The sequence below is a fragment of the Solea solea genome, chromosome 9, assembly GCF_958295425.1.
Source record: "Solea solea chromosome 9, fSolSol10.1, whole genome shotgun sequence".
NCBI lineage: Eukaryota > Metazoa > Chordata > Actinopteri > Pleuronectiformes > Soleidae > Solea > Solea solea.
This window is the reverse complement of record NC_081142.1, coordinates 19,110,825-19,124,185: the sequence shown is the minus strand read 5'-3', so window position 1 is coordinate 19,124,185 and position 13,361 is coordinate 19,110,825. Positions and strand designations below refer to the sequence as shown.

The 13,361-nt window shown below is 41.8% G+C and overlaps 1 protein-coding gene across 1 annotated transcript in view; it reads left to right on the top strand.

Moving 5' to 3' along the window:
* Positions 1-13,361, top strand: part of LOC131465968 (uncharacterized) — a 41,870-nt gene that overhangs the window by 25,207 nt on the left and 3,302 nt on the right. The window contains exons 35-55 of the mRNA XM_058638976.1: positions 220-477; positions 1,102-1,362; positions 1,524-1,784; positions 2,669-2,929; positions 3,065-3,322; positions 4,017-4,274; positions 4,356-4,616; positions 4,953-5,002; positions 5,174-5,384; positions 5,531-5,791; positions 6,408-6,668; positions 6,757-7,017; positions 7,386-7,646; positions 7,840-8,100; positions 8,207-8,464; positions 9,260-9,523; positions 9,619-9,879; positions 10,461-10,721; positions 11,338-11,598; positions 11,703-11,960; positions 13,043-13,303. Coding sequence (XP_058494959.1) covers positions 220-477; positions 1,102-1,362; positions 1,524-1,784; positions 2,669-2,929; positions 3,065-3,322; positions 4,017-4,274; positions 4,356-4,616; positions 4,953-5,002; positions 5,174-5,384; positions 5,531-5,791; positions 6,408-6,668; positions 6,757-7,017; positions 7,386-7,646; positions 7,840-8,100; positions 8,207-8,464; positions 9,260-9,523; positions 9,619-9,879; positions 10,461-10,721; positions 11,338-11,598; positions 11,703-11,960; positions 13,043-13,303 — 5,208 coding nt within the window. The remainder of the gene's footprint in view (positions 1-219; positions 478-1,101; positions 1,363-1,523; positions 1,785-2,668; positions 2,930-3,064; positions 3,323-4,016; positions 4,275-4,355; positions 4,617-4,952; positions 5,003-5,173; positions 5,385-5,530; positions 5,792-6,407; positions 6,669-6,756; positions 7,018-7,385; positions 7,647-7,839; positions 8,101-8,206; positions 8,465-9,259; positions 9,524-9,618; positions 9,880-10,460; positions 10,722-11,337; positions 11,599-11,702; positions 11,961-13,042; positions 13,304-13,361) is intronic.

Sequence of the window (13,361 nt, the reverse complement as noted above, 5' to 3'; positions counted from 1 at the left end):
TTTTCCAATTATTTGTGTCCATGCAAACATAGTAAGTGATTCTTTGAAGGTTATATATATTGCTAATCCTATTGTATAATTCATAGTATATTACTATAATATACCATAACATTCACTCACTCTTAAACAAGTTTGTATGTCTTGTTTTTATTGTTTTTTTTTTACATATAAATATCATTGTAGACATGTGTGTCATCTTATCATCTGTTCCTCTCTCAGTTCCCTGCGAACCAACACATATCCAGGCATATTTTGACTGCCCCTCGCAGACCGCCAGGGTGGCGTGGTATGAGAGTGACGGAGCATTGTCGTACGTGGTGAACGCTGTTGCCGCGTCAGGCAACGTCACCCTTGACACCAACATGACCAACTGTAAGCTGGAAGGGCTGCGCTGCGGTGAGAGCTACTCTGTGTCTGTGAGCGCAGTGGGACATAAATGCAGCAGCGTTGCACACGTAACAGGACAACTGTTGACTGGTGAGCAACAGCACACACAGGTTTAGTGATGCTGTCTGCATGCTTAGACATTTATGTTATGATACATGATGCTGTTTAACTTTGCTAGACTGCAGTTGGGATTTGAAAATGCCATATGTCTACTTGAGGGCAATATACAGTTTCTCTTTTTTTTTTTACTCTTGCTTTTAATCAAAAAACGTGTTACCAATTTCCAACTGCAGTACAACATACATCTGATGTACAAAGTCATCATCCTCACGTGGCACACGTACATAATCAATTAATTTATAATCCTCACCCATTGGGCTGATACGATTTAATAAACGAGTAGTCCAACTCACTTTTATTGTTTTTGTGATTCATATTTAGCGTGTTAGAATAATTATACAGAGCTCAGTGTCAGTATCTTGATAAAATAGAGTAAAGAAACATGTAAAACGCCATGGTTTGTGTTTAAGATCTTGCTGTTCATGCAGATTTTACAGTATAAAATTAGTCAAACAGAATTGCACTAATTCATGTACAGTATTATGATATTTATCAGTTTTTTTCCATTTTTAAACAATCCTCCAGATTCTCGACTCATTTTTGTTTTCCTTAACGCCTGAACACTTTTTTTCTCTTCTCTGTCCTCTTTTCCAGAGCCATGCATCCCTGAAAACATCACCACAGTGTACAACCATGGCATCGGCCAGGTAATGTGGGACTTGGCGGTTGGTGCTGATAACTACTCAGTGGAGGGAATGACAGCGCAGGGCCTACTCATCTCTTGCAACACTAGTGATAACAACTGTGCCTTGTATGACCTGCAATGTGGCCAGTCGTACAACATCAGTGTCACAGCAAACAACCAGGTGTGTCAAGGCATGACCACCGCGACCAATGCAGCTGACATTACAACAGGTGAGACAACGTGCTTGTAGTCTGCATCTTCCAAATGTAGGTCATGCAATGTTTAGTGTCAGTTTATAAATAAAACACAGATCATCAGATTTGTGTTTATTTTTTCTGTCTAAGAGATATTGTGAACATCTTTAAACCTGTCCTTACTTTTCTGTCAACAGAACCTTGCCCACCCAACAATGTGCAGACCAGTGTCGACTGTCAGACCAACACGGGAACCGTGACGTGGGAGGCCAATTTTGATGCGGTTGGCTTCATGGTCCAACTCGCTGGGCAAGATGGCCACTCCCTGTCCTGCTACAATGTTGACACCTTCTGTAACATAGAAGATCTTCACTGTGGAGTGACCTACTACACCAGCGTCATTGCCATCGGAGAGACGCTCAACAGCAGCGCCTCCAACACTGTTTTACTCGTCGCAGGTATTGCACCTGCAGTTGTGGCTTCAGTTCAACTAAATAATGTGCTATATAATGCACTTTAGTTTACCTTTGTTACGCTGTTCACAAGTGAATCTTTCTGAGAATGTCTTGTCGGCCAGTGTGAACTCTTTTAAAGACAAGTTGATGATCGTTCAAATACGGAACAACTTCAGGGGAAAAAAATGTGGATCAATCACTTAGTCAGGAAGTGAATCTAAATAAATAAATTAAGCTGCAGCTGCTGAGACGGTGAGAAATTCTTCTGCTTCTTGGTGTCACAGACTGACTCTGTCAGTAAAAGTTCAGGCTGTTTGCATTTGTTAACACCACTGCCCTAAATCACAGCCTGTATGAAACAGAGAAACAGAGGCAACTAAAATGGAACTCCTGCCAAGTGCAAATGCTTTTGCATTAACATTTCTGTGTTTATCAGGCTTATTGCACTTCTTTGGATTAGAAATAATCAAATAAATCAAATAAGTCAACTTTGTAAAGTTACTTTATTTGCATTACTTTGATCCTCAGTCAAGACAAACTGGTAAGAGCTCCTTTAAATTGTTAATATGGACTTAAAAACTGGTGTTAATCACAAAATAATACAATTTTTAGCATGTGATAAAAATGTGATTAATATCAGGTGAACTTTTTCGCCTGTGCTCAGGTTCTGAGGAACAGATTAATCACAGGTTATATCTTTATAATTTAAGTATTGTCAAGCTCTATTTTCTTTTTTTGCAAATAAGCAACAAAGTAAATTCACTTAACACAACAACGTTTCGATGGTAGAAAGTATGTGTTTAGGTTTTCAAAAATCTTTAGAAATAATTAAATGCAGCCTTATTCATGTTCTGTCTCCCTCTGACCACATTCTCCTCTGTATCCAGCTCCCTGTGTAACTGTCCACGTGTTGGCTGACATGAACTGCGACAACAACTCAGCTGTAATCTCCTGGAACCCGAGCGACGGCGCCACCTCGTACATCATGACTGCCGTAACACTTGAGGGCTACCGAGCTTCCTGTGAGACCAGTGACCTCCAGTGTCAACTCACCGAGCTGCAATGTGGTCTGACATACACCATCAGCCTCACAACCATTTGTGACCACTGCCAAGTCGAGAGGCAGACTGCGGTCACCTTCAGCACACGTGAGTAGACCAACACCTCATTAGTTAGTCCGAGCAGATGAAGGGGAAGTGCATTTATTCTGAGTTCAATACAACAAACATAAGATGTCTCACATTTTCTGTGATTGGTGAGACTAAAATTTACATCATGTCCAGGTCCTTGTCAACCCATGTATCTGCAAGTGGACCAACAGTGTGGGACGGGTACGGCCAACCTTTTCTGGGAAGAAGCTAAGGGAATGAAGCTCTACGTGGTGACTGCAACCTGCAGCATGCACACTCTGCACTTTAACTCCACCAACTCCACCTGTGTGTTCCCCGACCTGCTTTGTGGGGAAACCTACGAATTCTCTGTGACTGCGTATGTTGATGGTTGTTCCAGTGAAACCAGCAGCACTGTGACGATTCAGACAGGTACAAAGATTTATCACTTAACCACTAATTAACGAGTTTTGCAAAGACATGCATGAAAAGATGCATTTTAACATCAATGAATGTATAGTATAGAAAAACATTAAATATTGTTACAACAAAAATAGAACAAAATATGCAGTGTAGAGAGTGGGTGACCAGAATATACACAGGTTTACTATTTATAGTGTATATATTGTGAAGGATTGCATAAGATACTGCACATATGTGAATTACTGGAGTGTTATTGCTAGTACTGGATCAAAAAAATTGTATGATTCTTGATGTGAGATTGTTAATAATAGTTACATGAGACATCTTCTTTGTTTTTTATTCATTGGCACGTCAGTAAGGTTTGACGTCACAAGAGTTTTGTCACTGTTATTCACATTCACATTGATGTTAATTTAATTGGTATTGGCATTTTATTTGTATTTTATGATATTTGTATTTTATTCTCTCTAAATCAAGGTGATAATATTCAATGGCGTTCTTTATTAATGTTATTTAATTATTTATTACTTAAAATAATGACCACACAATTCTAAGGTATGGTGCATTCAAGTATTTGTTATTGTTCAAAGTCAAAATGTTGAAGGGCTGAATGAAGGGCTAAGGGACTAATCAACTCGAAAATGAATCCTGAATTGCAATGTTATGCTGAAGCAGTGACGTTTCCCTTTAACTCCTTCACCAGAACCCTGCCAGCCAACTGGCCTGATGGTCTGGGGGACATGTGACAACGACACGGTGGCACTGCATTGGTCGGCAGCTGCGGGAGCGTCAAACTATATGGTGGAGGCTATGGGAGACCTGGGGTACGTCATGTTCTACCAAACAAATGAGACAACGATCGATGTTCATCTGCCCTGTGGACAACTGTTTAGCTTCACTGTGAAAGCCCAGGATGATCGATGTTTCAGCCACATGAGTCTGCCCGCAGAATTCAAGACAAGTACATGACTCATTTTATATTTTTTTGTCTCATAAAACATGCATGGGTTCACAGCGATTCCACTGATTATTTTCTCCTCAGCTCCCTGCGTCCCGATGCATGTCCAGAGCATCATCCACTGTGACAACAGTATGGGTATGCTCAGCTGGGCCAGCAGCGACGGAGCAGAGATGTACTTGGCCTTTGCAACGGAACCGCATGGCACCGTCCACTCGTATAGCACAAACACCACCAGCGTCACCTGGAATGACTTGCAATGTGGAAAGGTCTACACAGTTCAAGTCATTGCCATGGACTACAACTGCAGCAGCTTGCCAAGCAACACAACCTCAATACGGATGGGTAAGTGTCCAGCATTCCCCTAAATATTATGTGAAAACATGCCCATTCTGAGATAAATGTTATTGGTCACAATAAAGTACGCACATTACTATAAAAGTATGAAATCTAATTCTTAAGGGTTCGAGTTAGTTACAATTATGACACTTGATTTATCATTCAAAACATTTCTACACAGACATGACAAACCTCCCATAGTTGTAGCATCTCCACTGTATTGTTATGTACAATTTTATATATCAAATAAGGATTCCACAATGACCATCAGAAAATTTGATGATGGAAACAATTGTATATGCCACCATAATCACAAATAAGCTGTGTGTCTGCCATTTTCAGCTCCATGCATACCATATGGCTTGACATCATCAATAAACTGCAGCACAAAGGTGAATATTCTGTCTTTTCTCTTACATAGAAATAATTTAATAATCAATTCTGTTTTGGATCTGTGAGGTAATGTATAACTCTTTTTCACCCTAACCCTAGGGTCAATAAAGATTTGATTGATTATTATTTTCTTCTTGACTAAAATCGAAACTTAATCGTCTATTTTTAAGGTGGTATCACTGACGTGGAATGGCACTGAAGAGGCAGACCTCTACCTCGTGACTGCAGAGACCAGCAGTGGCCACAAAGTGCAGCTCTCTACCAACGACACCTGGACTTACTTTTCAGAATTCCAGTGTGGTCAGGATTACTATCTGTCTGTTCAGGCGGTCGACTCTGAGTGCACAAGTCAACCCAGTCAGCCCTTGGTGCTTAAGTCAGGTAGATTCCTCTCATTCTATCCCCCTGAAACACTGGCGTTATGTTTTCAGTTCTGTATGAACAATGTCTTAACACAGGTGTGTTAGATTTGATCTGTATGAAAAGTGCTATGCAAATAAAGACTGATTGATTGATCGATCCCTCAGAGCCTTGCCCACCCACTGGCATCTCCAGCTCCATGAACTGCCTCTCAAACATTGCTTTGGTGTCGTGGATCAGCTCAGCTGATGCTGACTTCTACACTGCCACAATTACACTGGAGGATGGCCAGTCTAAGAGCTGCTGGTCCGCCGGTGAGCCCTGCGGCATTTCTAACGTCGCCTGTGGAAAGAACTACACCGTGACTGTGGTTGCCTCCAATGATGAGTGTAACTCTGACCCCAGTGAGCCTACGATCCTGCAATCAGGTGGGTTAACAAAAGTGAATACAGTTTATGAAACTAGTTTGGATCAATTGCTATTATATTTGCTGTATTGATATTTCTCTATTCTTCTTAAGATAAGATAAGGTAAGATAGTCCTTTATTTGTCCCGCAGTGGGGAAATTTACATTGTTACAGCAGCAAAGACAGTAAAGATAGAGATAATAAACATGCATTACCAAAAAAAATTACAACATAAAAAGATATTAAAACTTACGCTATAAATTTGCTAAAATAGAATGGAGAATGTACATTATAGACAGTTTGCAGAATATATACAGGACTTCATATTTACAGTATAAATATTAAGTATATTGCACTGAAAATTTACAGTATATTGCATGTGGAAGGGAGGAATGAGGAGCCTGGTTATGTGTGGTGTGGTCTAGTGAGAGCAGTGTTTGTTGTGCAGTTCTTGTTCTTTATCACCATCTCAAGTGAATCAGCTGTAAAAGTAGATTCATAACAGGTTGTTTTAATGAATGGGGGAAATAAATTATAGTCAGTTCAAGTGCAAAATATTTTGATTCGATATCCCTGCAACTTGATTTGGTTTTGTTTACTCGTCATATGATGAGCTAATCCCTCTTGTTTTCTCCAGTGCCTTGTGTTCCTACTGACATGGACGTGTCGATGGACTGCTCTGCAAACGAAGCCGTTGTGTCCTGGAGTGCCAGCAATGGGGCCCTGTTTTACCAAGTGATGGCTCAGAGCACTCTGGGAGATTTCTCCGCCTGTGACAGCACAAATGAAATGTGTCGTTTGACCAACCTGACCTGCGGGCGGACCTACTTTGTCCAGATGATAGCAGAGGACAATATCTGCTCCAGTTTGGCTAGTCCTTCTAAGGAATTCAAATCAGGTACAACAATCTGGATCTCAGAACATTATTTGAATAATATGTGACTGTGTCACTGACCGAGTCTCTATTTCTTCCCTCCCCCGCTCAGTTCCTTGCACCCCTGCCATCGGCAATGTGGTTCTGGACTGTGTCACTAACTTCATTAACGTGGCCTGGACCTCCTCAGGAGGTGCCCTGGATTACACAGCAACAGCCCGTGCTTCTAACGGCCATGCGTCCACCTGCAGCTCCAACTTGACCAACTGCGAGATACAGAATGTGCAGTGTGGCCTGATCTATAATGTGATTACTGTTGCCTCCAATGAGCAGTGCGACAGTTCTCCAAGCACCAGTCTGGAGGTGGAGTCAGGTAAACTCTCTAAATAGCACCTTAAATACGTTCATAATGTGAAAGGACAGACTTTAATGAAATTTTTAGGTGAGTAGGTTATGGCCCATGGAAGAAATGAATACATTTTGGTGGTGATCCAAGTACAGATCACCACTTGAGTGAAATGAGCAGCCTTGGTGAAAGGTTTGTGCTCTCTCTGCTTTCTCTAGTCAGCACAACATTATAATTGTATTGATAAATTTTCTTAAATGATCTGCAGTTATGTTGTCATTCTGGAATCCATGGAAAAGTTTTTAAACAATTTGTGACAAAGTGACTTAATTTACATTAGCTGTTCTCTGAAGACGCTGACATTGATCACAAACATCCTCTCTTCCCTCCACCAGTCCCTTGTCCTCCTGCTAACGTTGAGGCCGTCCTGAACTGCTCTACTAACACGGCCCAGGTTGAGTGGCAGGCCAGCGTGGGGGCAGACTCCTACATTGTGGAAGCATTTGGCATGGAGGAACATGAAGCCAGCTGTAAGACGACATCACAGTCCTGCCTCCTCCCTGACCTCATGTGTGGCTACACCTACAACATCAGTGTGCTTGCCGTCAATGACAAGTGCAATGTATCGCGGAGTGCCACTACGCAGCTACAAGCAGGTAGGAATAAGTCAACTTCTTGATTGATAGCTGTGTTTTTTTTTTTTTTTTTAATTAAGCTCACTTAAATAACGAAGAAAAATTTTGTTCTTATAGATATACTTGCCTTTTAGCAGTAGTTATAGTTAGAAGTAATAATATTGATCCTGAATCATGCTATGAGGTTAATATTTGTCTGCATGTGCCTGTTCAGTACCTTGCGTACCACAGATGGTGGAAGCCCACCTGAATTGTGAGTCCGGTGCTGTGGCCGTCTCTTGGGAGGCAAGCAAAGGGGCGTCGTCATACACCACAGTTGCCCAGGGCAACGGTGGCTATGCCTCAACATGCAACAGCAGCGAGCCGACGTGCGTTTTCAGCGACTTGCTGTGTGGCCTCAACTACTCCATCACTGTTTCGGCCTCAGACGAGACGTGTAGAAGCGGCGAAAGCTCTGATGTGGACATTAGCTCATGTAAGAATTCTGTATTTCGTTTATCAGGATAATGCTGAAGTTTCATTAGACATGTGTCCTATGATGTAAGACATGTTAAATACCTTTCTTACTTGTCTGTCTGTAGTGCGGTGTGTACCACAGCACGTGAGCGCAGTGATGATCTGCAGCAATGACACGGCCGTGGTGAGGTGGGACGAGGAAGAGGTTATGTCCTCATACTTGGTGCAAGCCTCTGGGCCTGGCGGTCACATGACTACATGCAACAGCTATGAAAACAGTTGTCAGCTGCACAGTCTGCACTGTGGTCAACTCTACAACCTGACAGTGACCACTCTGGATGGACAGTGTGACAACAGTCACGCGTACCTGGACCTGCTCTCAGGTGAGTAAATATGATGACTTAGATCACAGCATTTTGCTGGTACAAGGTGCCACACAACGATTCCTGTCTTGTGCGTTGAGACTGATGCCACTGTGGGATCTAAATATAAGGGGTTCCATCCACTACACTTAGGACCTTTTAGGAAAGTATACATTTGCTGGTCTTTTGCTATTAAGAAATGTGAGATGGAAATAACCATTCCAACAATTAGTGACATCTAATAGTGAGAGTGAGATTGTAACGGCTTTCCCAAGTGTGTCGGTAAACTACGGTGGCCTTTGCTTGTGAGTTGTCCGGCAGCTAATGAGGTCCCTACAGATACAGAGGTTTTATCACATCAGGTTCGTGTTGGTCGAGTCGGCCTTTTGCCTCGGCATGATGAAGTCCTCTCCTGAAATATATAAAAAAAGGCTTATTCAATGCTTTGAAAACTGATGGATTTGAAACAATTATACAGATATTTAAGGGTAGTATATTTGATTTAAGTAAATAAACCCTTCTAGGTTTTACACACTGGACCTTAAAACTCAGTTTTAACGTTGGCCTTTTTCATTTGCAAATGGATTTCAGTCAACTCACTGACCAACACTACTGATACACCACTGACTACTTCCAGGATTAGCTAGTACAGTGAGCAGGTTCCTTTGGTTCTGGTTTATTAAATCAATTTTATCTTTTTAAAGAATTATTGAGGCAGCACCTGAGTTTGTTTGTCCATTGGGTCTTCTTTCATGTTTGTCCCGTGTTTTTATAAAAAAAAAAACCTCTAACACCTTCTGTCCTCTCTCCCCCCAGTGCCCTGCACCCCCACTAATGTCCAGGCTACCCTACAGTGTGACTCAAACACTGTTGCAGTGACATGGGTGCAAGCCAGTGGAGCAATGTCCTATGTTGCAGTGGGTGTCACAGCAGATGGAAGTCATCAGACGGAGTGTAACAGCACCATGACCCACTGTGATCTGAGTGACCTTCAGTGTGGACAGACCTACCATGTGACCGTGTTCGGCCTCGATGAGTACTGTTCAAGTGTAGCGAGTGACGTGTCTTACGTTAGGACAGGTGCTGTAAATTCCTCATCTTTGTGGTGGGTTATCGATGTGGATTTCTCTGGTTTCCTGTATTAACTCTGTGCTCTTGCTCTTTCTTCCCCTCAGCTCCTTGTACACCTCAGAATGTGATCGTTAATACAGAGTGTGCTGAAGGTGCTTTAACCATCTCTTGGGCTCCGAACCCTGATGCCCAGTACTTCCATGCGCTGGCTGTTAGCAAGACTGGGGCGAGACACTACTGTAACTCCACCGGCACTTCTTGCACTATTAACAATCTACCATGTGGACAGAAATACAACGTCACTGTGTTGTCTGTAAGAGATGGCTGTGAGAGCACGCTGAGTGCTGTGGTGAAGACATGCTCAGGTAAACTTCAAGCAGTCAGCTGTATTATGGTAATCAAGTACTGTGATGCACTGGAACAGGCTTTATAAGGCTGCACCTATTATTTTTTCATGTGTCCACTTAAAGACGTACAGTTCTCCATTTGGGGGCACTAGGCTGATTTTCTTCTCTGTGGTTGTAGAAACAACAGTAGTAAAAAGTCAGAGCAGACATTTCTTTTTTTTATCGCGATTAGATGAAACTGAAATTAAATGTTGATGACGCTTTTCCTTAACAGCTAATAGTCGTGTTGTGGAAAATAAGAACGAAAGGCCTCAGTTTCTACCTGTCCAGACTAAAAACACTGCCTCAAGGTTTTCAAACTAAAATTGAGTCTGCAAAGCTTTTGAACTCTAAAATGCTCTAAAACAAGAGAGTTGTGTGTATTGTAAGCATATCCAGATCAGAACGAAGCAAACAAAAACAGAATAATATGAAAAGACATTTCACTCATGCTTAGAAAAGTCACATCTAATCTTGTGTAACAGTTAGTTGCAATAATGTAAACAGTTCTTACAGTATTCAGTCTGGATGCTCAGTCCTTTCCATTTCACCCTCCACAGCTCCGTGTTCGCCGAGCAATGCCACGGGCGATCTGGACTGTGTGGCGAACTCGGCCAACGTGATGTGGGAAACGTCTGAAGGGGCACATCACTATTTAGTGTACGCCGAAGGATCGGACGGACACAACTCCAGCTGCACCAGCACCTCCTCTCACTGTGAAGTCTTGGATCTGAACTGTGGGACACGTTACACCTTCCGCGTCACTGCTGCCAACACACACTGCCACAGTAACCAGAGCAGCATCTTTGAGCTTGTGACAGGTATTTAATCGATATTTTTGAGTGAAGTCATTGAAGGGTTAATTGTAAGCATTTCATTTAATTAATTAATCAAGTAAACTTGAAATAAAACACTGACATTGAAGGTCCTATAAATGACGCTGTGCCATGGGGTCACAGCTTGCCCTTTCTGTTTATAATATACTAAAAGTTCACTAAAAATCTGCCCCATGCACTTAAATGCTTAGTTTTTAACTATATGTTCTATTTATGATAAGGTTTGAGGTTGTTTGTTTATTCAGTCATTGATTGTTTTCCTTCTTGGGGTCTTTAGTTTTTTTAGCAATGTTATTACTTTAATTTTACAATGTTATTACTGCGTACTCTGGACCTGGGTAACAAATTAAATGTTTGAAGGACAACAAAAATGGGAATGTGAATAAATTGATTCCAGGTTGTGATGCCAATAATTACCTTATAACCAATTTTATCTTGTGGTCCACCAGAGACGGGCACGTTGTCCAATGATTTAAATGTTTTAAACTGATTTCCTCTGTCTGCTGGCTGGCAGCATAGTTGTAACATTTAATACAATGTGGTCTCATTTTTGTTGTAGTACTAGTAATTTATCTTTAATCATATGTGCCCTGTCCTCTAGGTCCTTGTGCTCTGACCTCCGTTAGTGTAGAGACACAATGCAACAGTGACACCATCCTGGTTGAATGGGATAATACAGTGGACACAACCGACTACGTGGTGACTGCCGAGAATCAGAACCACACCCTTATTTCCTGTCACAGCTCCTCTGATTCTTGTCTGTTGGAGAACATCACCTGCGACATGCAGTACAGCGTCATCGTGTCCGCTACCTCTGACAAATGCAGCAATCTCAGAAGTCCACCAACGAAGATCAAAACAGGTACTTTCTGTGCTTTCGGGACAACAAACTCGCACGTACTACATTTCCTCTGCTTGATGTGAATTTAAACTTAACACAGATGAAAATGTCCTGTCCTCTCGTAGCACCGTGTGTACCAGCAAATGTGACAGTGGAACACTTGTGTGAGGAGAATGGGGCTGTGGTGACGTGGGGAGCCTCTCCTGTGGCCATATCCTACCTGCTCACAGCCACAGGAGAAGATGGACATGTCGCCACCTGCAACACCCCAGTGAGCAACTGCAACTTGGCTGATCTGCACTGTGGCCAGTTGTACGACTTGAACATCACTGCCAGTGGAGACAACTGCACCAGCATGCCTTATTTGTCATCCTTCCAAACAGGTAGACCCCAGTTTGACAAGAGTTTGCTTTATAATGCTGGTTTAAGGATTACTCTTAAAGAAACACTTCACCGAATTGCATTTAGCTTTGTATTACTAGAATAAGTAAATACATTTTTGCTTTCCAACCTCAGTTTCCCCTGAGTCGAGAAATATCGTCATTCTTTTTTTTGTTACGTTCCCACCAGTGACACTTGGTCCGAGGTTTGAAATTGCAACGCTAATTCCGCACTTTTTAGACGGGACCTCATTCCCAGAATGTAAACAGTTATGCTAACAGGACCAAGTGTCACTGGTGGGCACGTAACAAAGAAAAGAATGAAGATATTTCTCAATACAAATCTAAATGCAAATCGGTGAAGTATTCCTTTAAGTCAACATAAACACAAGAGATGTGAGTTTTCCAATCGAAACTTTCACCAAAGTATGCATTATATAATGATAAAATGATTTCAGAACATAGTGGTGTAGTAGGCAGCACTATCGCCTCACAAGTAGAGGGTCAACTGAGGTTTTGCATGTTCTCCCCGTGTGTGCGTGGGTTTCTCTGCTCCATATAACAAAGAAATGATCAAAACTGAACAATTTTGGTTTGTGGACAAAAACAACACATTTGAGAACATCATCATTTCCAGCAGGTTTGAGAAACACTGATCAACATTTTCTGACATTATATAAACCAAGCAATCACTTGATTAATCGAGGAAATAATCAACCGCTATATCAATTTTGAAAATAATCATTAGTTGCAGCCCTACTTGCATACCATAAACACAGCTGAAACTTGAGGTCAGTTCAGCCTTAGAAAATGGGCTGATACAGGTGAGCCTCCTTTCTTCAGACAGGAAGAATTGTTGGGGGATTTTCCACAAGGAGCCTTTCCAGGTCACAGTATAATTTACAGTGCAATCTGTAATGATAACATTTATATTTTTTATGACTGAATGAAATATTCGATTAATAGAAGATTCACTCACTATTCCTATAAACCTATAAAATCTGTGATTTTTGTGGTTTGCGGTCTTTCAGTTTTTCCAATAACACAAGTGCAAGGTTTTTAAAATGTACGCTCCTTCCTTTCAGTGCCCTGTCCATCATCTGGTCTCACGGTGAATATCGACTGTCAGGACAACTCTGCCATCCTGTCATGGAATCCCACTGCGGGCGCTGTCATGTACTATGGCCGTGCTCAACCTACGGATGGAGACGCTCTCTACTGTGAAAGCACTACTCCTTCCTGTACCTTTGAATATCTGGAGTGTGGGAAAATTTACAATTTCTCAGTGGAAGCCTCTAACAGCGTCTGCAACGGCTCATGTAGTGAACCTCTGGAGGCTGGAGCAGGTACACATCAAAAGCTAAAAAGAAAATTTTTCTCTGTACCTTTGTATTTGCTCATTTT